Raw genomic sequence first — 26,389 nt, 5'->3', positions numbered from 1 at the left:
ATTCATGTGAAAGAAAGAACAAAAAACACATTAATAAAGAGTTCAAATGAAAAGACACGTAACAGCAACAGTCAAGTGTGTTGATGTAGAACCGACAGAAAGGACAACACGCACAGAACCGGCGACTCCGACTGGTTCCCAGTGGCTGAGGCTTTGATTGTCTATGGGAACCACAACTTTGCCTGAGCTGCTTCAATCTGTAGTTTCAGGCTAAACAGCAGTGATTTATTTTCCAAATCAGGTTTTTAAATACGGTCAAAGAGTTGTTTACGTGCATGAAAGATACTTTAAGTCCAAATTGGTAAATTGAATTGAGTTCTCGACATGTTCCAGACCTTAAGTTTAACTTTTCCTACATGATGGAAGTCTGACTTTCGACAAACCAGAGGTGGAAGTGGGAGATTAATGCAACTTCTGTCTCCAGCAAACTGATCTTTGGAAGCTCGGAGCCGGTGAATTGTGTTTTTTAAGCTGTTCTGAGAACAATTAAGTCTTCAGAACGTTGATGATGTATCAGCCAACCTCCAAATCAAATACATTAAAGTGTTTCCGTTCTGTTTCTCTGAACGCGTGTCTACATGCTCCCAATGAAACCCTCATTTACAATCCCTCTGCAAGAGGACGTGATATGAAGGCACATGTCCTAAAAACTCAAAAGCTGATTTCATATATATATATATATATATATATATATACATATTTTTTTTTAATATAAAGACCTACACCAGGTTCATAAAAGTAGAAAACACCCATTGAAACAAAGGACACATGCTCCATCTACTGGAAAACATGGTGGCAGTGGAAAAAAACCACAGAGGCAAGAACACACACATGTCCACTGGCCGTCTTTCAGGGAATACTGTCCTCCATTGGTCACCATTGCTTGGCAACAGATGATGAACAACCAATCAAATTGTCTGATCCTAACGGGTAAAAAACAAAACAAGGAAAGGACCAAAAAAAAATAATCATTGTTATCGTAGGAAATGTGCTAAGTGGCAGTTGAGAGGTTGTCGGCAATTGTGGTGAACAAAATGACGCCATCGCCGAGGAGTAGAAAAGAACGTAAACGGTTTCTAGAAAGGCAGTGAGTAGCCTCTAACAGTTTGGCAAGAACCCCCCCCCCCACACACACCCTCCCCCTCCCCTCCCCTCCGATGACTTCTACGTGCCCCAGATCTACGCTCAGCCCCTTCCTCCATACAAACACCCCCGTCAGGTCGAGTCCCCCAGCCACTCGTCAACCTTCATCCCTTCATCCCAAAGTCCCCGACACAAAGATCCCCCTCCTCCCGCTGCCCCACAGCCCGGGCCAGACTGGGCCCTGAATTCAGGGCTGGTTTGACTGGTTTCTCTCTGGGTCTTTACTTCTTGAACATGTCCTGTAGAGGTCCGGGGAGATACTTGAGCACGGTGTCCAGGATGCTCTCCTCCTCTTCCTCATCGTCGTCTCCACAGCCTCTGGGGATGGCCTTCTTCGGACGGGTCAGGGAGCCCTCGCACGCCTGCTCCATCGCTGCCTTCTCCTCCGCCTCCTTCTCCTCCTTCTTCTTCAGCCCATACTGAACGGAGAGAGAGGACAGAATGAGGATACGTGCAAGGACATATGTTATGAAGGGACATCAGTTCCTCAATTGTGGCCAAATAAGTGTAACTAAGGTCGCAGATTTCAAGGTGTTCATGAGAAATCTTATTCAGGAATGGGATGAATGGACAGACGACCTGAAAACCTCATGGCTGTGAAGGCTGTGGTTTTCTCTGGCTACAGTTGAGGAGACATAATAAAACATTTCAGTTTTATGAGTGGAGCAGAAACCTGCTGCCACGTTGACTCATCCCTGGATTCCTCATCAGAATAAAACATAAAACAATATCAGTGGCACAGATTTCACCCGTCCTTGGCTTCTTTAGTGACGCACATCCAGAACTTTGCTCTGTGATATGAGGAACAATCTATTACCAAAGCATCAGAAGCTTCTCAGAGGTTCAGGAACCCTCAGTTTGTTCAGCTCTTACATTCGAGAAGGCAGAAAGTGTTTCCTCACCTTGTCCCTGATGGTCTGCCGAACCTTCTCCCTCTCTGCCTCCATGCGGGAGTGCTTGGCCTTCCTCTCGTCCTCCTGCTGCCTCAGCGCCTCCTGACGCTCCTCCTCCTTCTTGGATGCGTCCGGGTCCTCCTTCTCCTCCCCACCCAGCATCTTGCCCATGTCTTTAGTGGCGCCTGCACAGGAGAAACATGGACGGTTAGATTCCACTCTGCGAAGATTAGGCTGAAGCCAAGTCAGGTCAAAATATGTTGATGTAGTTTTGTGGCTTTCGTGAAACTATTTGGTCACGATAAGATCTTGAGAATACAAACATTATTCCTCCTGTCAGGAACTAGCTAAATTCAAACTACACAAATGAAAACACACAACAATGGACACTGTCTTGTTCCACTATGACAACACAACGTCAGCAGTTTGGGAGATTATGTGGCAACAGGATTTTTCTGAGGATCCTTGAGGCGTCTTGGAAAACACGAAAAGGAGACGAGCCAATTGGAAAAGCTTCAAAGACCCAGGGAGACGGAGGAGGACACGTTGTTCTGTCCGGTGTCGACCATCTGTCGGCTGAACCTGGACCTCAGCGCTGAGCCACGAGGCCTCAACACTTTCTGGCACCTGAGCGGCCAGTCAGTTGCTGCAGGTTCCCCGGTCTCCCACCTCCACACTGGTTCCCTCACTATCCCCTCTGCTCTTAAACCAGCTCACCACCTCTTCCTGTGAGACAGAGGCCATTTTGCAGATGTGAAAGCGACTCCCTCTCGCCCATCGATGAGGTAGTTGTTACCTCCCCGTGGTCGATAGTAAATACAGGACCACCTGAGAGAGTATGAATCATGGATCTTCCAGCAGAGAGAAAACTTCATCAGGGTATTGATCTGCCTCTCGGAGTCTGGTGAGCACAGAGCCTGGGCGGCGGCGGCGGCCTGGTTCTCCGTCCAGTGTGTTTTCTGCACAGTTTTCTGCACAGGATTGTTTGCCTTAAAATATAAAATATTGAGGTTTGAATCTATAACTTTTCTTATTAACCCCCCCCCCACCCCCCAACAAAAATTGCTAAATAATAAATGTATAGGTATAAATCTGAGTTGTATTTTCTTTTTCAACTCACACCTCAAGGGTTGTTGGTCCCTGTACATGCAGGATTGTTCTGTTATGTGATAAGTTAAAAGTTTCTTGTCGCCTCAGTTAACTAAACCTTACCTTAACTTACCTATAAATCCCTTAGCACATAAATTGTAAAGTGTGAAATCTATTTTATGAACTCAAGAAGTCTGCTGTGTGGCTTTTGTTTCTGAAAGTTAACGACTGAAAGGGAAACTTGGGAGCCAGAGAGGTTATTAAACATTAATGGTTCAATCATTGCTATTGATTTCCTCCCTATGAACCCTGGGAGATGTACTGAGGTTGTTCAGTGTGATGTGGCCGTAAAACCTGAGTTACATCCCAGAGTGAATCCCAGCCGAGGCAACAAGAGGATTTCTGAGTGAACTGCTCTGAAGAATTGTGGCTTCAAGGACCGGACGGGGGGGGGGGGGGGGGGGGCACACTCACACATTGGTGCTAATTGCTCTTCAGCCTTTTTTCATCTGCAGCAAACCTTGCGATGACAAATTAGCTCACCGTCGGGGGCGTCGGGGGGGAAATGTGAAATGTGAAATGTTTCCCTGGCACACAGAGGGGGGGGTCCAGGTTAAGGTCACACTGTCCTTTCAGGAGGCTTCCTTGTTTTGACACAGACAGACACACAACATATTGTCCCTGAATTATGCATAGACGTGTGTTTTCATGCCCATAAAGGGCAAGTGTGCTCATGTGGTGAGACACACACACACACACACACACACACACACACACACATGCACACACACACACATTAAGCCAGGCTGTAACTTCCAGATCTAATCAAAGTTATTGGCTTCGCCCTGATCATCACCAAACATCAGGCTTCACAGAGAGAAGCAGGACCTGAGGGAGGTGGTGTGAAGGAGGAGATATGAAGATTCAAAGCTTCTGCCCCCAGAGCTCCTGTGGGTTTATTTCTGAGGACGTGCACGACTGAAGCATCGAACGTGCACAGGAGACACCGTGGCCATGACGCTCTCAAGTAGTCTGATAAATGAAATGGGAGAATCCTCCGCTCTCCAGAGAGATGGAGCATTTACTCTCTGACCCATCAGTGTCTTCGCCCTTCACATGCTCCATTCATCCGTCCCCCTCCTCCGTCTTTTTCTGTCCCACTCGTCCTCCTCCCTCCTCCTCCTCTGTTTCTGTTTCCCTTTCACTCGAGTTGAGATTTGATTAATCTTCCTCTTCTCGTCCTCCTCCACTTGTTTACTCTCCTCCTTTCTTCTCATTTCTTCTCTTCAGAATTTCTCTCTAGCTTTCGATCCTTTCACCACAGAACCACACACTTTAACACTCTGACAACGTCCGCTCCTCGTCTCATTCCTCCACTCCCCCCCCCCCCCCCGTCCATTAGAGGCCAGCTGACAGATTTGCACGACAGACAAAGGTGAGCAATTCCCGGCTAAGTGCTCAAACGGCCGCAGTCCTCGAGTTGTGCAGTCGCTCATTACTTCATTCAGTCGTCCGGGGGCTGCGTCTTTGTGTCGAAGAGGATTTAATACACAAAGGTCTGAAGAGGAGGAGATATGGTGGCATTATGGGTAAAGAGCCGCTCCTTTACCAGACACACAAACAGACCAACACTCGGCAGCGGAGATACGTTTTGATGGCTGGTGCCGATTTGGTTGAAGCTGAAGTGAAGTGAATGAAAACACTGAGACAGTGAGAGTGAAACCTGCGATTACCTGGAACTGAGCAGGTTTAAGATCATTGGAGTTTTAAAGGATAAATAACAGGGAGGTGGGAAGAAATGAAAAGGACATAGAGGTTAGTTAGGCATTAAAAAATATGCAAACTTATGATAACGATGATTGGGAAAATGAGAAAAAGTGCAATAAATTAAAAAGAACTTTGGAATATAATTAAATATTCTAAAATGAATAAAATAATCATAAAATAAGATCAAATAGAAGCATAATTTGAATATTTAAAGGCTTTAAGGTACGAGATATCCTCTGTCTTTGTGTTTTCATGGACAGAGGCAGATGAGGTTGAACGTTTGCCGATGGATCATGAGGCCGATGATACTGGAGCAAGTACTCAGAGGTTGAGAGGTTAAGTAAATCCTCATCCAGAGCCGAGGCCACCGAGCAAAGACGCGTCTCCTGAACGAGAGGACGTCACGTAGAGTTTATCTGACGGAGCAAACTGGACACCGAGGAATCTGAGCCTCTGAACCCTTCATCACTGGAGCAGAGATCCACACAGGGATGGAGAGAATGTAAGAAGGAGAGAGAAACAGGATGAAGGGATAGGCTTATTTAAAGATTGGGAATGAGAAAAAAAAACTGTGTAATTATGAATTAGGAAATTAAAGTGGACTGAGTGGATGTGGAATTACTTGTAAGTCCATTTTCTTGATACTGATTTAAATAATTCACTTCTCTGTAGGATTTCTTAAGTTTTGCTTAGAAACTTCCATGAACGTCTAAGGGAAGAGAGAAGAAAGGTGAAGGTTGAGCTGAGGAAAGACAGAGAGAGAGTGAAGACGGTTCAGAGATGAAGAGGACACCGAGGTCTTCAGAGAGACCCCCCCCCCCCTCGTCTCACTAATGGACGAGCTCCACTGTGAGACGACGCCCTCTTAAGACACGTGACATCCTGGACCGGGGGGGAAATCAACCACATCGATCAGAATCTGACGGTTTCATGGTTACATCACTGCTGAAGTGCTCTTGAGCTGTGGTTTGGTGCGAAGCTGTGTCTCTGGTCAACTCATCAACCTGCCTGTGGCTTCCTGTTATTGCTCATCCTCACCTCGCCTGCACAGGAAATGAAACGGAGCTCCGCCCGCCCGGTCTGGACCAGTTCACGCAGATGTTCCAGAGATTATCTCAATATTATCTTTTATTTGATTTTTCTTTATGAGAAAAGGCGAAGTTCACACGTTTGATTTCCCCCGTAATGTCAGAAAAGGAAGGAAGTGCATCTTGGGAAAAAAATAAATGATTTGATGTTGTCGACAAGAAAAAGGATCCAGAGTCTCAGAAGTTACATCTTATGTGTAAATAACAAATTCTCGATTGACTCAGAAAAACCCTTTGACAATTTATATTAACCTGAATCTTGGGTCATATCAAAGTTCAGATGTATTTAAAATATAAATGCATGAAAATTTGGGAATTCAATGTCTAATGAAAGTTTATCAAACAAAACAACTGTCCAGTTGCTGCAGAGAGTTTCAGCTCCGCAGCTGCAACACAACATGGAAACACCGATGAATCCGATTTCTAATTAAACAAACCAGTAAATGCAATCTGTGGCCTGTGGCTGTAATCTATAGCTCAGTCTGCAGCGATGGAGCAGTCTGGGGCTGTTCAACTGCTAATGATATTAGTGAGGGTGTGTGTGTCTGTGTGTGTGTGTGTGTGGGTGTGTGTCGGGGGAAAATTAAAGAAAAGTTTGAGTGAAGTTAAATTGGACACAGAGGCTTTGTGTGCACAGCAGTCAGGTTTAGATTCTGTTTTCCTGGCTCGGTTCTTTGTGTGAAGACGACTTTGCTCCGCAGAGACAAACACTTTCAAACAAAGACCTTGAAGCCATTTTACATTTTCTCACCTACACACTTGTGATAGTTACAGTTTTCGAGTTGTGTCTGTTAACCCACAGTGAATACTCTCTTATGAAAACACATTTAAATCCACAAGGAACCAGAATTTTACACCCTCAAAAATATCACTCCTCTAAATATTAAATATAGCTTCCATGTCCCATCCTTCCATCAGGTTTTGAGCTAAAACGCGACATTTACCGGAGTAATACTTCATTTTAAAATCAATAATCCAAAGCAAACATTGTTTTGTGTGGTTGAAAATCTGTTTGGTTTTTCCTCTGATATCATTTCTATGCATGAGTGCGTCTGTCGTTAGATTGATGCCGGGACACGCCCACCTTAACACAACACCCCCATCAATGTCAGGACACCTCATCTCAAAATGGCCTCAACGACCCGCGAGACGAAAAGCACAAATCAAACCTCATCTGTGTGTGTGCGTGTGTCTGTGTGTGTGTGTCCTTCCCCTCGGTGTGTGTGTGTCTGTGTGCGGCTGCTTGTATACATATATTCAGGGATGGCCAGCTGTGTCCCAGTGAAATAAATGCCAGTCTGTTCCAGGAGAAAAGGTCACAGCACTAGACCGAACCTCCACGGGAGGTAAATTACACACTTCAACCTGGAATAGATGGATGGAGGGGGGCTGGGCGGGGGTGAGGAGGAGTGGGATGGGGTAGTATAAAGTAATTGGAGGCTGTGGGATGAAGGGATACGAGGAAAGAGGGATAGAGAGAAGCAGTAATAAATGGTAAGATGGAGAAAGGAGGGATGGAAAATGGAAAATAGAGTCGGAGCCGAACGGACAAAGATGGTGGAGAAAAAATAGCAAGAAGCATTTGGGAGAAAATTGGAAAAGAGAGAGGGATGAACACAAAAAATGGAGATAGACTGTAATGACCAGCAGGGGGCGGCTCCCATGGTTGAGAGAGAAAGGGAGAGGGAGAGGGAGAGGGAGAGGGAGAGAGCCACTGAGCTGATGAAAGTAGATGAGAGGCTTGATTTAGGAGGCTTTGACCTCTGCCCCCCATATCTGATGGCTTCTCCGATTTAATTCATTTATATATTTAAAACAAAACAATAGTCGGAAGCAGCTTCAGTCTTCACCTCCGATGATTTAACGTTTGAACCACGAGGACGTTCACCTGAGGATTTCCCCCGAAGCGACCAAATGACCCAAATGAACCAAATGACCCAAATGAACCAAATGAACCGGTTCCTTCATTTCACCGACCCACCAGAGGTTCACGACCCCCGGACCACAACAGAAGAAGACTCTTCTCTGTTCTCACACATCATAGTTACCACCCTGCATTGAAGTGCCCTTGAGCAAGGCCCTTAACCCTGAATCACTCCAGTGAAGCTGCTCGGTGGAGGCACTCCATCGTTTCTCCTTCATCTCCCACTCCGGGGTTTTCCCACGCGACGTGAAGAAGAGGAGCCGGGTTTCGTACTCACCACCTAAAGCTTGCTTCATCACAAAATCCATGGTTGCAGCTGATTGGTTCAGTTGTTGTTCTCAGAGCCGTGGAGAGCTGAGCATGTAGCCACCGGGCCGGAGATCTTCCTCGTCCTCTTCCTCAGTCCTGATGCTGCACCTGAGAGAGAAGAGAGTGGAAACGATTTAATATGCATTTAAAAAAACTAATAATCATGTTCATATAATCGATTCCTTGCTGCTGGAGACGCTCTCCTGCTTCAAGGAAGTGTCTCATCTCCTGCTCGTCACTAACTGCATCGACAGACCTGCAGTGGAACCCGCGGCATCTTGTTAAAACAACAGATAATGGGATCTTCTTAACACGCTTTACCCCCGTGACAGGAATCCTGTTCAGGAGAAGCACTCGGATCGATTCCGAGGTCGAGTCACTCAAGAGCAGCGGATCAATCACCTTCTGTTGCCAACGGCCCGTAAATAATTCATGGAAAATGAAATGATACGACTGTTTTGTGTTTCTCTAACATACGTGACTCACATCACACACGTGCACTTGTATGTTCAGAGGAATCAGCTTATATCCACTCATAGAAACTCACACCGAGGGAAATCATCTCAAATGCAACAAATCCAAGACACGTCCATATCCGCTCATCCATATTTCATAAAGTCCGACAGTCACAGTTTCCACTCACCCCCCCCCGTAAAGAGAATCTCGTCATCGGGCTTCCTGTGTCCACGTCCCCGGAGGAAACCGGATCTGACATGTATGTGCAGCCCAGAGGCTTTTGAAAAGCTGTTGGTGTGTGAAGAGTCGCTTTAACACATAGACCGTAAATACAAATACTACCCCCCCCACACACACACACACACACACACACTCCCGCCTCCTCCATGTTAGCAGATGAGACGTGGACCAAACTACTTAAAACATAAAACATATCAGTCGAATGTGACAAAATCACACAGTCAGCGTTTGAATCCGGGATATTTTGTCTTAATTTCTAGAGTCAGGGGGGAAAGCACCTCATGTACAACAACAAACACACACATACACACAGAGGTGCACAACCACACAATACCTCATTAACAGCACACAAATGCTACACACTGAATCTTGTGTGTGAAGAGTAAACTTTGAGTTTGTATAAATTGAGTTTTCTGAAGTAAAACAATGAGCTGCTACTGGAAGTTAGATTGAAGGAAATAGATAAATTATAAAAAACAATTTGAAAACTTCTGTTCCCTTTCTGATTTTCTGGCAAATCATAATAATGTTTAATAATTTAAAACAAAAAATGTGACTAGGAACAGTAATGAAAAACTTTAGCACCATTTGATTATTTGTATGCAAATTAATTAATTAATTACATAAACCTGATTTGATTCATTTTGAAAGAACGTCTCTCTTCTCTCTCGATAAAGGAGCTGTTTCTTCTTTTCTGATTTGAAAATATTTCTCTTTGTAAACATCCCAGCATTCAGTGCGAGAGGTCAGAGGTCACGGTCACACTCCCCATTCAGCTATTGTACATGTGAGACGACAAACGACAGAAAGCAAAAGAGAAAATATGAAAGAAGGGTTTTCTTTCAAATGCATTTAGAGCCAAGGTTTTGTTCCACTGTGTTTCATTACAGAGTGTGTGTGTGTGTGTGTGTGTGTGTGTGTGTGTGTGTGTGTGTGTGTGTGTGTGTGTGTGTGTGTAGGGCCTGGCAGCAGAACATTTCTCTTTTCGTTACAGAAACAGACTCAAGGACGCGTTAATGGAATAAAGGAAAGATTCTGCATCAGACAAGGACATCTGGAAGACAAGGAAACATACACACAATGCACAAACACACACACACACACACAATGCACAAACAACGCGCACACACACACACACCCTCTTGACATTAGAGTCACAGACTGTTATCAATAATCCTTGAATCTGCAGCCTTGACTTTTTCAGGATTTGTTCCTCTTCACATTCAGATGATGAGCACTGACTTTAGTGTTGAACTCTCTAAAGAAGAACATCTCACTCAAACTTCTCTCCTCTCCTCGACATCAACCTGTTGTAAACCACATTGTGTGCATCCTCCTCTGTCCTCCTCGTCTTCATCATGGTTCCTCTCGTCCTGCTTCCATCTGCAGCAGCTTCATGTCCCGATCAGTCGTCTGTCTCTCGCTCTGTGGGACGTCTCTTCTCTCGCCATCCTTTCTCTCTTGCTCATTATCCACCTTCCTGCTTTTATTGCTGCTTTAGCTCTCGTTCCTTTCTCCATGCACAATGCAGCTACACAATACACCACCGACTACACACACAGACACACACACTATCTAATGCGTCTGCTTTTAATGGTCTTTTCTACAACATGTTACAATGAACTGTTTTCAGTCTAATGTCACGAAGGCTTTTATCCCACATTAACTATGGAAAATGGAATATAATATAATGTTTTAACAGATTCAAGGTTCTTTGATGTTCAAATTAATCAGAAACTCTGAATTTATAAATGAACTCACATGTTTACACGTTCTGAACATCAAACTTTGGTCTAATTTACTTTATTCTATGGTGAAAATTCTTTTAAAATCAAAATGTGGCCTAAAAATGTTGCTTTTTAAAAGATTTCACATTCCTCAAATTAAATATCATCTTATTATTGGTTTGAGTTTAAACTCTGACTCATGTCCTTATTCCCGTGAGGAAGCATCTCCTCATCATTAAAACATGAAGTGAGAGTGACTGATCTCAGAGCAGCTCTGCCGGCTCCTCTCTCACCGTGGCCATCAGCCTGAACCTCTCCGTCAGGAAGGAAACCGCCATCGCCTCCGAAAGTGCTTCTTCTGAGACGGACTGGAATAATTCATCACGTCTCCATCACGTCTCCATCACGTCTCCATCACGTCTCCATCACGTCTCCATTACGTCTCCATCACGTCTCCATCACGTCTCCATCCGGATCCAGGAGGAGGTGATGTAAGAGCTTATCAGGGGGCGGGGGGGGTGTCGGCCTGGAAGCTGAAGCCGCTTGCCACCAACTGAACTTCCTCCACTCGGGTGATAAGAGCGGAGAAGCTTTAAAGTCGTACATAACCCCCCCGGTTCACAAAAGGCCCAGTATACTGACAGCACCCAGGGGCAAACCCCCCCCTCCACCCCCTCCACCCCCGCTCCCATCCCCCAGCACCCAACCTTCCATCCTCCACCACCCTTTCTTCTTCTTCTCTTTTTTAATTTCATAATCCCGGCGCTGGCAGCGGTGCGTGATGTGGAGACTGTTATCAGGGCCGGGCAGGACGCCGGCTGATCCTATCCACTTAATTGGAAGTTGTTTCTGAGTTTCACGGCCGAAAGGGAACGAGAGAAGCTCGGAGAAGGCGAAATCTGTCAGAGTAACATGTTTATGATGAGTTCGAGGGAGGGAAAGAAAGAGAGAGAGAAAGAGAGAGAGAGAGAGAAAGAGAGAGAGAGAGAAAGAAAGAGAAGGAGATTAAAGCTTAAATGTGTGTGATGACAGGTCCATTACAGGAGGAACGACGAACTCTGGATCCAATTTGTTGCTGTTGCCTTTTTTAAATGATGATTAAAAAACAGATTTCTGTTGTCGTGCAAAAACTCGTTACTGCAATTCTGACGTATATTTCTCATTTTTATCAAAGTCACGTAAACAAAGGTAAAGCAGTCGTCCACCTTTTCCTGCATGCTGCATTTATCAGGGACCATTTTTCGCAGCAGGATGAGACTATATAGAAAGTGGATTCGGCTGAAACCTGTGTTGTCAGTACTGACCAGCAGGGGGCGACTCCACTGGTTGTTTCTATAGAAAGTGACTCTACTTCTCACTTTATAACGTCAGTAAACATTTTCCTAATGTGTTTATGACTCATCTCTAGTTTCAAATCAAATGATGGTCTCTTTAGAGTCAAATACACCATAAAGCACTGTTTGTATTTGGGGAGTGGATGACTTGTGGTTGACAGCTACTACCGCCCAATGGGTGGAGGTTGCAGTCCGTTAAATGTGGTTACTTCTGGTTTCAAAAAACCAAGATGGTGAAGGAGAAAGTTTGAAACTAGTGGCACTTCAGAAAGTTTAGAAAGTTCCTCTGGTCGAAGGTCATCGGCCCTGAAGCCGTTTGTTCTCCTCACATTTTCAGAATCAACGTTCACGCTGCAGTAATCGTCTGTTTCATGGTTCGTGCAACACACGAGTCAACAAGCAAAACTTCACCTCCACCCAAACAGCTCATGGTGTCTATATGTGGCGTCGGAATAATCAGAGAAAGCAGTTCCAGGCTGGAAAAATGACGGTTAAAAGGAAATGATATAAGAACCGTTTAACAAACTATAAATCCACGTACTGCACATTAACTTTCAGTTTGTTATATCAGTTCATTTGAGACATACGGCTTAAAAGCACCTGAACAAACCAAAGAAGAAGAAGAACTGCACCTGGGTAGAGCACAGACTCAGGAGACTGAAACGTCCGAGGAGAACTCGAACGCAGCTTCAGTTCAAGATCCAAATAGAGGTTTAAAAACAGAAACTGAACATCTGACGTCCAGTTCCAGGAGAATCGTTGGCAGAAGATAAATCACCGGTGAAATGACCCTGTCCCCTTTAACCAGTTCTCAAGGAGGATACACACACACACAGACACACACACACACACACACAGACACACACAGCGAGCCTTTCACCCTCTGCCTGACGAGCCGGCCCTGGGGACACTCGGCCGGACCTGAATGGGTAAATCAATACAACGAGGATGAATGAACCGAGAAGGATCCGTGACAGGAGCCGATTTCACACCCGGTCAGAGCGACGCCATCGGAGCTTCATCTTCATCTTCATCTTCATCTGTCAGCAAACAGGAAACAGAGACATCTCACGGGTCTTACACTGTTCTGGAGCCGCTGGTTCAGGATCAGTTTTGGATCAGTGCAAGAAACAAGTTATTTTCAAGATATTTAAACGCCTTTCACTGAGCAGCACCGATTCTCTCTGTTGGGTTCCATGTCTAACAAAACTGAACTGAAACCCAACTGAACCCTGGATATTACCCATGATCCTCTGCTCCCTGACCCAGAAGAGCTGCAGCGGTAACAAATCCACCAAACTCTGGTCAGAACTCTTCACGTTTAACAGTTTCCTGCTGAATATTGGAGATAAACTCTGGTTGTTAATAACTTCAGAGTATTTTTAACTGATCTCAGTTCAGCTGATTGTGACAGATGAAGCTGTGACTCTCAGTCAGTTCTTCTCACAGGAGATGGAACCCACTCACCAGAGTCACAGAGACCAGACGTTCAGGGAGTGAAGGTGGAAACTCTCTCCACAGGAGGTTGTTGGTTCGCTGCCTCATCACCTCTCCTTCGTCTCTCTCTTGTTTCTCCAGCGTTCACACATTAATAAATAAAGTCTCTCACATACGTAGTAGAAAATGTGGACAAACATCTTCCATCTTGTTTCTCGAGGCTGAAATCCTGAAGCTCTTTGTGCGAAATTCATGATGCAAAAGTCACCAAAGACAGAAACACATTTCGGAGACGTTGGTGGATGAATTAATGATGAGCTGCTCACGTCGGGCTCTCGCTCTCAGATGTGCCGGGCAGCGCCGGGGCCATTATTTATTCATGTGACTTAGTCGCTGATAAATTATTCCCTCAGCGGAGACTGCAAGGCAGAGGAGGGCTACATGACTGCATCTCATTTCTCTTCTTTGAAAGTGACCGAACCCACTCGCACGTTTGACTTCTGCAGAATTTTGACACAATTTTTAAATACATATTTTGGTTTATTTGAGGATTTCCTGGAGACGGACTTTCTAGAGAATTTGCTTAAGTTGAGTCAGAACAGCTTTTTTTAACCGATCTGTCGTCTCCAGATGTATTTTTCTGACTTTTTTCAGCTGCTTATTCCTGAGGTCGTTTGTTTCTGTCTCAGACTTTTGATTACACCTCGTGGCGTTTTGTTCATGTGGTTAATCTTTGTGTTTTTACTCTGCGGTGACAGATCATTTCTTTGGTTTCGATGTTTGATTTGTGAAAAAACAACAAATTCAAAGAGAGAAAGAGAGAAAGTAACTCATTAACCATCAGTGTGTTTTGGGTTATTGTTGTTTTTAAACAGTTAAATGTAAAAGAGAAAACTGGTTTATGTCACTAAGTGAATGAGAGGAACCAGATCCCCCAGTGTTCCCTCGAGATTCCATATTTCTGAGTCACGTCCGGTAAATGAATAACCGACCCTGTCTTTTCTCAAATTACATGATGGACAATGTGTTTTCTCCTTGAATCAATAAAACGCTGCATTGATTTATGTTGTAATTAAATCCTCTTGCTCACTTTAGATTTAGCCTTCAGGTTTTAATCATTTATTTCAGATTAAAAACTGAAATCGAAGCAGCTCCAGAGAAACAACAGAGAAACGTAGAATCCTGCATTTCACACAAACACAAACAAACTTAACCCTGTCTTTGACTGTAAGTGATGATGAGGATGATGAGGAGGGGGGGGGGCGTCAGAGCTGCAGCTGAAACCCTCTGTTTGAATATGATGTAATTAATGGAGCAATAAGAGCGTCCGCTCTGCCACCTGTTCACAGGACAAACACTGAAATCGATTCCGACGGCCGATTCACAGAGCGTCCAGTCAACCTGACGGGGAACGTTCACATTCAACAGGTCTTCACCTCCGTCACCTGATCCCGGTGCAGTGTCTCTGTTTGACTTCAGACTCACTGGAGAGCAAAGACAACATGAAGCTGTCAGTTCAATCTGAAGTGAAGACAAACTGAGGAACAGCTTCATGGTTCATCTTTGTCTAATTCATGTTCCTGCGTTTTCAGATCTAATGCAACAGTTAAAACTGCAACGTCCAAATAATGAGACGATGGACGTCCAAGTGGTGGTTTTGTGTGTCTTTGTGGTCATTTTGTTGTTGATCTCACTTGAGTCTTCTCTTCTGTTGTGTTGTGTTTTCTGTGACCTTTCTTTCATGTGAAGCGCAGACACCCCCGACCTCATCGGGCCCCGGGGCCTCGTAGGTCGCTTCACTAAACCATTCATGCAATTGGATGATCTATCGATCCATCGATCAATCAATCAATCAATTAATCTGTGTTAATATATGGACATGTCAGTCGTCTTTCAGGAGCAGAGGACGGAGCGTCTGGACCACGTGGACACTTCTGTCACGTTCACACAGGAACACGAAGCCGCTGCTTTGATCCTGAACTTTGAGATGAAAGTTCACGAGACTGAGAAACAGACAAACCAGCGTCGGGAGGAGAAGAGAAGAAGAATTCATGTTCAGTGTAAAAGCAGCTGATTCTAACAGCTGCTGACATTTTCTGAACAAACTGATTCTGCCTGAAGACAAAAGATTCAAAGACTAAAGATCCTGTGACACGTTGACCCCCCCCCCCCCCCCCCCCCGACAGAGACACGCTCGTAGGCTGACATTTCATCATCTGCTGATATTTAACTATTTACAGTGATCCTGAATGTCATCATCCAACCATCCATCCATCCATCCATTTGTCTTACTCGCTACTGAATCATTCAATCTCTCCATCCTCCGTCAGTTTATCATCCCATCATCCACCACTCATCTCTCCATCCAGCCACCAACTGGTTCATCATCACCATCATCCTGGTTCATCTGTTCATTCATCCATCTCTCTCTCCAACCTTTTCATTTGTTCCTCCTGCTCTACCTTCATCCACCCATCTCTCCATTCATGTGTTCTCCATCTGTTCAGCTTCCATCCGTTCATCCATCCATTCACTACTAACTTCTAATGTCTAGTTCATTTTATTCTCTTTTAATTCAGCTGTATCCGTTTCCCTTCATTCATCCGACACTTCACATTTCTTCCATCCGTGTCTTTTTTTACACGTGTCCATCACTCAATTCATCCATCCATCCATCCATCATCTCCATTTAGCTGTTCCCTCCTCCACTTCTCCATCCATCCATCCATTCATCACTAAATTCATATTACTTTCATCCATTCTTTTTTCCTGTCCATCACTCCATCCATCCCAATTTAGCTCTTCTCTTCTATCCTTTCCTTTTCTCATTTGATCCACCATTGATTTAAAATAGATTTCTTCCACTCTCCTGGTTTCCACCATCACTCCATCCATGCGTCTCCTTTTAGCGTTTCCATCCTTTCTTGCTTCTACATCCATCAATCTACATGTTCCTTGTTTGATAATAATAATAACAATAATTATTAAAAGTAATTTCAGTTTTATTTTGTTTATTTGTTAAATAATCTGTTTAAGGCAGAATATGTTTTTATAAATGATACTGTTATACTGATACATATATTTTGTGATTGAATAATCATCAAAAGTGTTGATCAATTAATGAACTAAAGAACTAATCACCTCAGTTCTACAGTTCTGTTTGGTTCATGGATAAAAAACAAAGAGATCATCACGTACTAGAGGATCTGGTTGTTTTCAAAGAAGTAAACTAACATCAACAGTTATAATAAGACATCATTTTACACTGTATATGTGTCATGAGAGGATTTAAAGCTCCCGCTGTTATATAATCATTTAATTTATGGCCAGTGAATAAATATTTGACACAACATTAGATTCCAGCGTCATTATCTCGACACTAACTCAGAGTAAAAGGTCCAATGAAGTCGTAAGTGCATCCTTCATTGACTCAGGCTACTGCTCCGACCTCCTCCTGTACATGTAGCTGCAGAGCCCCCCCACCCCCACTCCTCCCCTCAGGCGATGGAGGATGGAGGGGGAGGAAGCAGGCGATATATCACCAATGAGGCATTCGTCCATTTGTCTTGTGGCTCGGCAGCCGAAGAAAGAGAAGGATGGGGGGGGGGTCAATGGAAGACAAGAAGAGGGAGGGATAACAAAGAGAGAAACCAGGCCAGAGGAGAGGAGAGGGGGAGGAAGGAGGAAAGGATGGAGGGAGGACGAAGATGATTGGGTTCTAAAGACGAAGGATGAAAAAGAGACAGAAAATGTAGAGGAAGGTGGAGGAAGGGAGAGACTGATGGGGGGAGGTGGAGGAGAAAACTTAGAGGAGGAGGAGGATGGGAGAAATGTGGAAAGAGAAGGAGGTGAAGGAAATAGAAGGAGACAGTGACACAAGAGGGAGAAAGGGATGAGAGAAGAAGGAGAAGGAGAAACAACCTCTTTAGGATGAAAAGATACGAATGAAAGTTCGAATCCCAGCGACACGTCTTAACTCAAAGATCTGGGACGAGACAGAAGATGTGATGAGGAAAAGATGAAATGTGTTGGAAGACATCAGGTTCTTTGATAAAGAAATTAAAAAGTAAAGGTTTGGACTCTGAATAGAAAGAAGAAGAGGAACGAGACGAGTGGTGCTGCAGCTCAGTGTTTGTTCATCACCGTCCTCAGAGACTCTACATAATTCATGGAGAGCTGAGAGGTTTGTCTCTGATTGGACGATCTGGGTTAAACGACAAGTCGGGTTTGTGCAGAATCCACGAGGTCACGACGTCTTCACTGCAAACACGTGAACCTCGAGAGTTTCTGATCCACTTCCACTGAGCAGCACCAGATTCATGACAAGATGGAGATTTAGTTGAAAGGGAAAAGTCCTGATATTTACTTCAACTGGACAATAATAATCCACATTGTTTAATTTGATAAACTACTTTTTCACTTAATTCAGCAAAGAGTCACAAATAAATGTTTGAAATCTACAGAAGTAAACTTTATTCAAGATAAACAATCCTTCTTTTCCTCCTCTGTGTTTTCAGGTCTGTTTCTCTACGAGTCAGATTCAATGATTTGTTCATACGACAGATTATCTCTGAATATGAAGTCAGTATTTTCTCTCTTGAGCTTTTGTAATTTTCCTCGTCAATAAGCGCTCACTCTCCCCCCCGCCCCCTCCCCTCCTCTCCTCCGTCAGGGTGGGGCGGGCTGTGGTAAGTGGCCAGCGGCATGCTGGGAGGTGGGCGGCGGCGCTGTGTGGGCGGAGGATCGCTACGTCTGCCAGCTGCTCAAGCACAGAGATGAATGATGCTGAGAGATGGAGAGAAGAACTGTAGAGAACGAAAAACACGACCAGTCCAACCAGTAACACCACCCGGGAAACAAACATGGATACTAATGTTTTTATCTTTAATTATCAACGTAGGGATGAGACTAATGATTATGTTCAATATTGTTTTGATTCATTAATTAACTTTGATTTTGTTTCCTGTGTCAAAGGTGACGGATTCAAATTAGAGTCCAACTGATTTATTGACTGTCTCTGACTTACTGGTTTCACTGGTATCGGCATTTGGTGCAGATATTTACAGAATAAACAATGTAGAAAAGATACATGAATGTTTTGTTCTTTATATTTGATTGTGTTTTTATTTATAATTATTTATGATGGAATCTATGGTTAACTGTAAAATGTGACGGCTCAATAATGAAATAGATTTGTCTTGAGATGAACAACATCGTACGAATAATGAGGATCGGATTTCAATCCTTTGTTTTGTTCTAATAAACAATAAGAAATAAAATATATTAAATGATTGAAAAGCAATAAGCTGATGTTGGTTTTTAATAAATAACCTTTATCAAGATTATCATCAATTCATTTCCTGTCAACCTCGAGTCTAAATGGAAACTTCATTAAGTGTGAGTTATTTCACGTTTTGGCCCCGATAAGAAATCACAGACACTCGAACTTTGACCTTTCATGGTTGTTATCGGACATAAACTCTGGAAAATGTCCAGAAAATTGGATCCGGAAGTTTTCTGGAGTTTGTGTTTCTCATGGAGAAGAAGGAGGAGGAGCTAACGTCCCAACATCGGGAACATCTGCAGTGACATCGTGGACGTTCACGCTCCCTGGGCTCAGAGGATCAAACCTGAGTGTTGTTGTGTTTCAGTATCATGGTGGAGGGTCGGCTGGGTCTCTGTGGGTGGGGGGGGTATATAATCAAGTTACACTCAATATAGCTCTTCCTCCTCGACAAAGTGGATGTGACAGCGGGAACAATGGGTGATTAGCATTAAACACAGAGCGGTGGCGCTCGCTGTGGGTCGCTCGCTGCCCCCCCCCCCCACGACAGGAGGATGAGCAGAGTTTAAAAATACGGAGCGATCGCAGGCGGCTGTCGGAGACGAGCCCCACGTCCACCGGCTTTATTTAAAACCAGTGAATTAGCCAATTGCTAGAAGACACAGCGAGATGTGGGGGAACTGAATCTGAAGTTTTCTTCTGAAGTCTTTGCTTCACTTGGTGGTTGTAGATAAATCGGATGTAGTTTCCTCCGTCAGTCTATGAGCTGCAGATACAAGGTTTAGAGCACGTGGAGCAAATGTTTGACACGTGACATCTAAAGCCTCCTCGACACTACTGCCGATATTTCCACACACAAACTGGGTTTTACTAAATATCTCCGTCCAGACGAAAACACAAAAACGTAAATAAACACTAACCTTAAATTCAACGATCCGTCTAAAACAACAGACGCTAAAAACTAAAAAGAAAACACACGCGTAGAAAACAGAGTTTGTGGTGATAAGAGCTGACGACGGTGTCGGGTGATGTAAACATGATCACATGACCTCTGCAGCAGAGGTAACAGGTCACTTCCTGTCTCTGTCTGCTGCACCCGGCTGCTCCACCTTCACCTGAACCATGAGGAGGATCTGATGCTGTTGTGATCGAGTCTGAACAGAAAACCTCCCGATGTGTTGATCAGGTGTGAAACACAAACGCCAGCTAAACTCCAAACCCAGTTGTGTATCTGGAACCCACAGGTTCTGTCTGACAACGCGTCAGCATCATGGGAACTTTCCCAGTGTCTCCATCTGTGTCCAATCCAGTGTATCGTCCATATGTGGCTTCTGTATAAGCCCGTTGTAAGTCCTGACCCGTTTCTGTTCTGGACCTTGTACAGTGAACGAGACGCTGCTGTCACGCTGCCAGCACTGTGCTCAGCAGCGTCGGGGGGGATGGGGGGGGCTGAGAGTCGCCCCACTTCCTGTCAGCGAGCGACAGAGTGAGGCGCTCCGTGATAAACGCGCCGACAGACGAACACGACTTCAGAGCGAGCATCACAGTGGAGACGATTCAAAGAGTGAATGAAAGAGCCGGCAGCAGAACCCGTCTCTTTGTTTCCCTCCGAACACGTCAAAGGTGTTCATTAGGAATTAAGTGCACTGGCGCCGCTCCAAGGCCGAGCCGTGTGGGCCGGACACCGGTTATTTAACTTAGCGCTGGAACCTGCTGTGCAGTTAATTAGCTGGGGGTTCTGGATGGTGGGATTCATTACACGGCTGATTGAGCATTAAGTCCCTGCTTCTTCTGAGGGGCGACACGAGGGGCTCGGTGGAGCTCAGGTCCAAGCTTCATCAAGAGAACTCTGCAAAACAGCAAAGTCTCCAGTCCAACATCAAGATCACGTGACTGATCAAATGTTTAGATGTTTACACTGAAGGTAATGTGGAGGACGTAGAAATCATTATATGATTATTGGGGAAACCTCAAACCACAACATCACAGAAGTGGCATCTCAGGAACAATCTCCTGAATGTTCAGACTTTTCATTTGAGTGAAAAGTGAAGTCACTGAACACCTCGAAACTGACAACACGCCCACATCAGACGCCATCTACAAACCAATCAGAGTCAAGTACAGCTAGACTCCGCCCACGAAGGCGATGACCACAGGACGTACGTTAGTCAGACTCAATTCTTTAGTCCCTGAATTCCAGAACTAACAGATCAGATGAAACATGGAACAAACACGTGAAGCTTCAGACCCTCAGGTGTGAAAAGTCTTTTCTGAACCAGCAGGTCCACAGTGTGTTTATCAGGGACTAGACTTCCAGCTGTGGATGAATCCTCGATTGGTGCTGTGTGTGTGTGTGTGTGTGAGACGGAGTCAGAATTAAACCTGGTGTGTGTTGGTGGAGATGAAGGATCAGGTCCCTGTGACTCTCTGCTACGTTTCTATTTGGTTTCTGTGGCTCTGAGGAACCGGAGGAACCGGAGGAACCATAGGAACCAGAGGAACCATAGGAACCAGAGGAACCGGAGGAACCGGAGGAACCGGAGGAACCGGGGCCATCAGGCCGGAGGTTCCTCGTCAGTGAGAGAGAAACAGAAGATCACAGCACACGTCCATTAACCTTCAGCTGCTCAGCGGTCGAGGAGGACGACTCCACGCCGACCAGCAGCCAAACTAACCCCCCCCTCCCTCCCCCCCGCTGCTGCACAAGCTGCTCCCCCCCCCCAGCCGGAGCTCACCGGCTGGTGAACGCTCACACAGTGATCCACGGCTACAGGTGCCAAAGGGTCGTTGCCAGGGCAGCAGAGGCAGTTTGGAGAGGAGCGAAGAAGAGGAGCGATGAAGAGGAGCGATGAAGAGGATGACGACAGGACGAAGAGTTCAGAGGAGTTTCACACGCAGGAGGATGAAATTAAAACATAAAGAAATAAATCAACGAAGCTCACGGATTCTAAACGATTCATACTAAACTAGAATCGCAGGTTTCTTCCTGATTTCACTTTGAAATAAGGATTTTTTCTATTTGTGTAATATCGACGTCATATAGTCTGATGCTGTTTTTATCTTCTGTTTACATCGACCTTGTTTATATTTCTTATAATTCTGATTGTGTTGCTCCGTCTCACGTTCATAACACAACCACCTTTCTTCTATTCTTCTATTCTAAAGCACAAACATCTATTAAACGGTTACTTACGAGCAAATGTAAAGATATTTTAGTGCCTGTGGATCAAAGTGAGTCAAACCAGCATGAAGAAATAATAAATATGAACCAGATGAGAAGCTGTTATTGCTCTAAGCTTGATTGACAGCTCTTTTAAAAGAGAAACTAATAGTAATCATAACCTTGTTTCTTGAATTGATGCCTGCGGCTCAAACTGAATACAGAAAGATGTAGTTCTCATTGTTCAGTAGCTGCCGTACAGGAACTCTATTTATATCCTCGCAGTGTGTAGCTGTAGCTTTGTCGTCAATCTCCACAGGAGCTGGATGAAATTAGTTTGATCTGTTATGATCATATATAGAATTCTCCACCACCCTGAGATGAGCTCCAGCTGCTGCTGCGTGGACCTGAGAGACGGACCATGAGCAGAACAGTCGAGTTCAAACTCAAGAAGAATTTGTAAGTCAATTTGTACTAAAGAGATGACGCTGACCTTTGACCCTGAGTCCATTAAACCTCTGAGTGGTCGTTAAAAAGCTATAAACGTCAAAATACTGAACAGTGAGTCATCAGATGTGAAACACAGTCACATCCATCACAGGTGCGAGACACACAATGAGCCCGGGAGGCGTCGGTGACTCAGACGCTTTTTAGAATAGGTCATTGTTTCACGGCTGATCGATGAAGAGCTTCATCAGCTGTGAGGAAGAGCAGGTACGAGATGATGAAGAGGAGGAAGACGTCTCTGTCTGTTCCTCACACTAGGCGTCGCCTCAGGAGCCTGAACACAACACGAGTTTCATCTAACAACTCACAATCTAACGTCTTTGTTCCCTTCATCAAAGTGGGTTCACTCCTGTCTTTGTTTTGACAGCAGGACGAGGAGAAACTACAGAAACAGAAACTACAGAAACAGAAACTACAGAAACAGAAACTACAGAAACAGAAACTACAGAAACAGAAACTACAGAAACAGAAACTAAACAGAAACTACAGAAACAGAAACTACAGAAACAGAAACTACAGAACAGATTCCCACGACACTTGGTGGAAGGATGAGACATTTGTCCAGAGAGAAGTGGATCTGGACAAATCTGGCGTCTTTTCAAAGTTCACTGAATATGAGATGGAATGATGAGCGTAGGGGAAGAGGAGGAAGTCGCAGGGAGACAGAAATGGCGAGTGGAGCTGGTGGAGAGCGACGGTCTCATCGAGCCACAGTTATTTTAGTTTGGGCTGTTTTCCCTGTGATGGAGGACACAGTCTGAAACTGAGGGATAAATATAAAGACGTTATCACACCTCCTACATGCAACTAAAAAAAAGTTAGATCAGGAGAGAGAGAACTGAGTAAGACAACCAGCTAAGAAACAAACTCCCAGTAACTGACCTCTGACCTCTCACTGAACTAGACGCTACCTTCCTGTCGTGTACAAATATAATATAGTTATTATATCACAATAATGTAGAAAATATGATCCTGTATTGATCTGTTAACTGTAGTTAATCACCAGCAGCTTCACCTTGTTGTTTAATTCTGCTTCCTGTCATCGCACCTGATCGTCCTCGTCTGTCTCTGAGACGTCTCCAGCGGCTGTGAGATCTGACCCAGCGACAGCTTCATTAAACCATGTGACCCTCGTCTGTGAAAACCAATCAACTCTCAGCCTGCCTCCAACTCCGAGACGGGTTCTCCATTGAGGCCGAGCGTTTCCCCTCTTCCTGTCTGCGCTCACGTCTCCTTCTGCAGATAACAGATGAGATTTCTAAATCTTTCATATCGCCTCATACAGACGGCAAGAGGAAAAAGTCGATGAATAAGAAAGAGGGTAAATCCGTCTTGTTGTTCCTTCTCCGGACTCAACCTTTTGAGAACAAGTCACCTGAACGTGGAGAGCGAGAGCTGGAGAAAGAGTCGCAGCGGGAAACCAGTGAGATTCATTCTAAATAAAGAGCAGCCAGTGGAACCATTAACTTCGCTGGTCCGTCATTATCCAGGGTGTGTTCCCCGCTGGCGTCGGGGCGGCTGCTGCTGGGTCACATGAGAGGAGCCAATCAGGGGAGGACTCCTCAGGATTCAAAACATCCAATCAGGAAGTGGTCGTTTTCAAACTGTGGCGTTTCCCAAAGGCTCCGGGACGCCGGGGGTCATTCCAGCAGCAGCAGGGAGGTCACACTGCCTTTCGTTTATTGTAGGGAATATCTAACAAACATCTTTGAATTCACTCACATATTATAAATGTTGTGTTGTTGTTATTTTCTGTTGTGCAACTAACTGCAAACCTAGTTTCCCACCTGGGATAATAAACCACGGAGCAGTTCTGCATTTCACAGCTCGACACATTACCGTGGCTGTGACCTGAGGCGGCAGCAATCAGAGGAATCAGGGAGTTTCCTCCTCGTGTGTCGTGCACGTGTGGTGAATAACGAGAGCTGCTGGTGAGTGCGTGCATGTGCAGGGGGCAGACGGAGAGGGTGACACGGACACAGGGTGAATCCCGAGGTTCTGCTCCACATCGTTTCATCTTCGCTGCTCGTGTTCAGATCAGTTTCTCTTTTTCTCATCCTCCGGGAACAATAAGGAACTTTTCACCGGTCGCTCTCATCGGCTCCATCATCTGGTTTGTGTGATTGTTGTGTTACTCTGCTGACTGAGCGACTGTGTGTTTGGGATCACTGACTGCTATCAGGCGCTGGAAGGAACTCTGAGGTTCTCGATTGAGACGACAGGGAAATCCAGAATAAACGATGAACCCTGCAGCTACTGGAAATACTCTGCACAGTATTAATCATACTTCTGTTTGTTTGGGAAACGACTCTGAGTATTGATTGGTATTTTTTTTCAACCAGCTTTTATCACCAAGATGGCACTTTTATAATATTGATTTATCTAATCTATATATTTTATTGTGTTATAATGATATTGTCAGTCAAAATGAAGCTAATTATATATTTGATTTAGGTTTTGAGTGCACACTTATAGATTCTAGTTTTATTACAACACACCACACCAAACAAAGCAGCGAAACCCGACTAATGGAAACGATGATTCAGTCACACATTCTGATTTCTCTTCTTTTCAGTTACAACTCGACAGGAGCGGTGAAGACAAAGCGTTCGAGTCACAGCTCCACCTCGTTGTCACTCCGACAAAAGAAACACAATCTGCTTCCTGTGGACACCAGCACACCTATGATCCGTGATACACGCTGTCACACATGTTACATTATGAGTTACATCTCAGTGTCCCTGAGAGTAAAACTACTGAGCTGCTGCTTCAGAGGATGTTTGCAGGAGGTGATTTTCATTTCCTCTCCAAACAAAATAAGATATTTACCACATGGTTTACATTTCTGAAATATTAAAGTTGGCTGAGGCTGCAGGAGATTTTCACCATAACACAAAGTCTTATTATCAATTATGGTCTGATGTTATTTTTGGGACATTTTCCTTTAAATACATCAGTCAAAGACTCTCTCTGCATGTGATTGGCTAAGAGGAGATACAAGCATCTCACACCCATTCTCTCTCTCTCACATACACACACACACCTCCTCTCCAACACTCTCTGGTAAGCGTGTGCACGTACAGGCCACATGCACATCTCCACCTGTGTTTGCTTGATGCACTCGCACACTAACACCGCCCCTCTCTGCTGCCGCCGGTGCCGCCGGTGCTTTACATGAAGCTAATCAATGCACTGGCGGCTATAAATAATTCACTCTTCTCCATCCATCACCAGCCGAGGTGAAGCTGCTGCTGCAGGGCCCTCCTCATCCAGGGGTCTGCATCCTCCTCATCCTCAGTGGACCATCAGCTGCAGGAGGAGGACGAGGAGGAGGACAAGGCTCTTCCTCCTCCTCTTCCTCCTCCTCTTCCTCCTGCTCTGCCTCCTCCCTTCCACACCCGTCGCACCTACATGTAAGATATGGTGGTGACAGAGAAGATGCACCTTCACCTGGTGGAGAGGATGGAGAAACTCTGAGCAGCAGGAGGAAGAGGAGGAGGAGGAAGAGGAGGAGGAGGTGGAGGAGGTGGAGAGAGGAAACCACCGTAGCGCGCCCTGGTGACAAACCCGAGTTAAGAACCCGGGTTTTCTCTGCACAGTGCGCGTCTTCACCATGTTGCATGAAAACAGGTGAATCTGAGTGACACCTGCGGAGTGTCGGCACACACACACACACAGACTGACTCGCACACACAGACACACTACAGACACTGCACAAACACACCAGCAGTTCACGCCTAAAAACCTGTGCGCACACTCTCACTCTCCTCCATGTCCATCCTCACATCATCTGCACCGCGAACACCACCTCATCCTCTTCCTCCTCCTCTTCCTCCTCAAACACACACACACACACACACACACAATAACAACCTTAATGACCGAGCATCCTCGCGCACACGCGCTCTCAGACACTGTTGCGCACAGTGCGTTGGTTTTTACTGACCTGATGCGTCTGGAGCGACCGAAGCGGTGGAAGGATCCGGACCAGTCTGCAGCCCAACCTCCGTGTGATGCCCGTCCTATATCCC

The 26,389-nt window shown here is 45.0% G+C and overlaps 1 protein-coding gene across 1 annotated transcript; it reads right to left on the bottom strand.

Annotated features, from left to right (window-relative positions):
* Positions 1-1,201: 1,201 nt before the first annotated feature.
* LOC133958490 (complexin-2) lies at positions 1,202-26,389 on the bottom strand. Its single transcript, XM_062393310.1, has 4 exons — positions 26,305-26,389; positions 8,182-8,321; positions 2,046-2,221; positions 1,202-1,562 (listed from the first exon to the last, which is right to left on the bottom strand). Exons 2-4 carry the CDS (start codon positions 8,210-8,212, stop codon positions 1,365-1,367), a joined length of 405 nt encoding a protein of 134 aa, XP_062249294.1. The 5' UTR covers positions 8,213-8,321; positions 26,305-26,389; the 3' UTR covers positions 1,202-1,364.

Source organism: Platichthys flesus, chromosome 8 (genome assembly GCF_949316205.1).
Source record: "Platichthys flesus chromosome 8, fPlaFle2.1, whole genome shotgun sequence".
Taxonomy (NCBI): domain Eukaryota; kingdom Metazoa; phylum Chordata; class Actinopteri; order Pleuronectiformes; family Pleuronectidae; genus Platichthys; species Platichthys flesus.
This window is presented reverse-complemented; position numbering and strand designations above follow the sequence as displayed.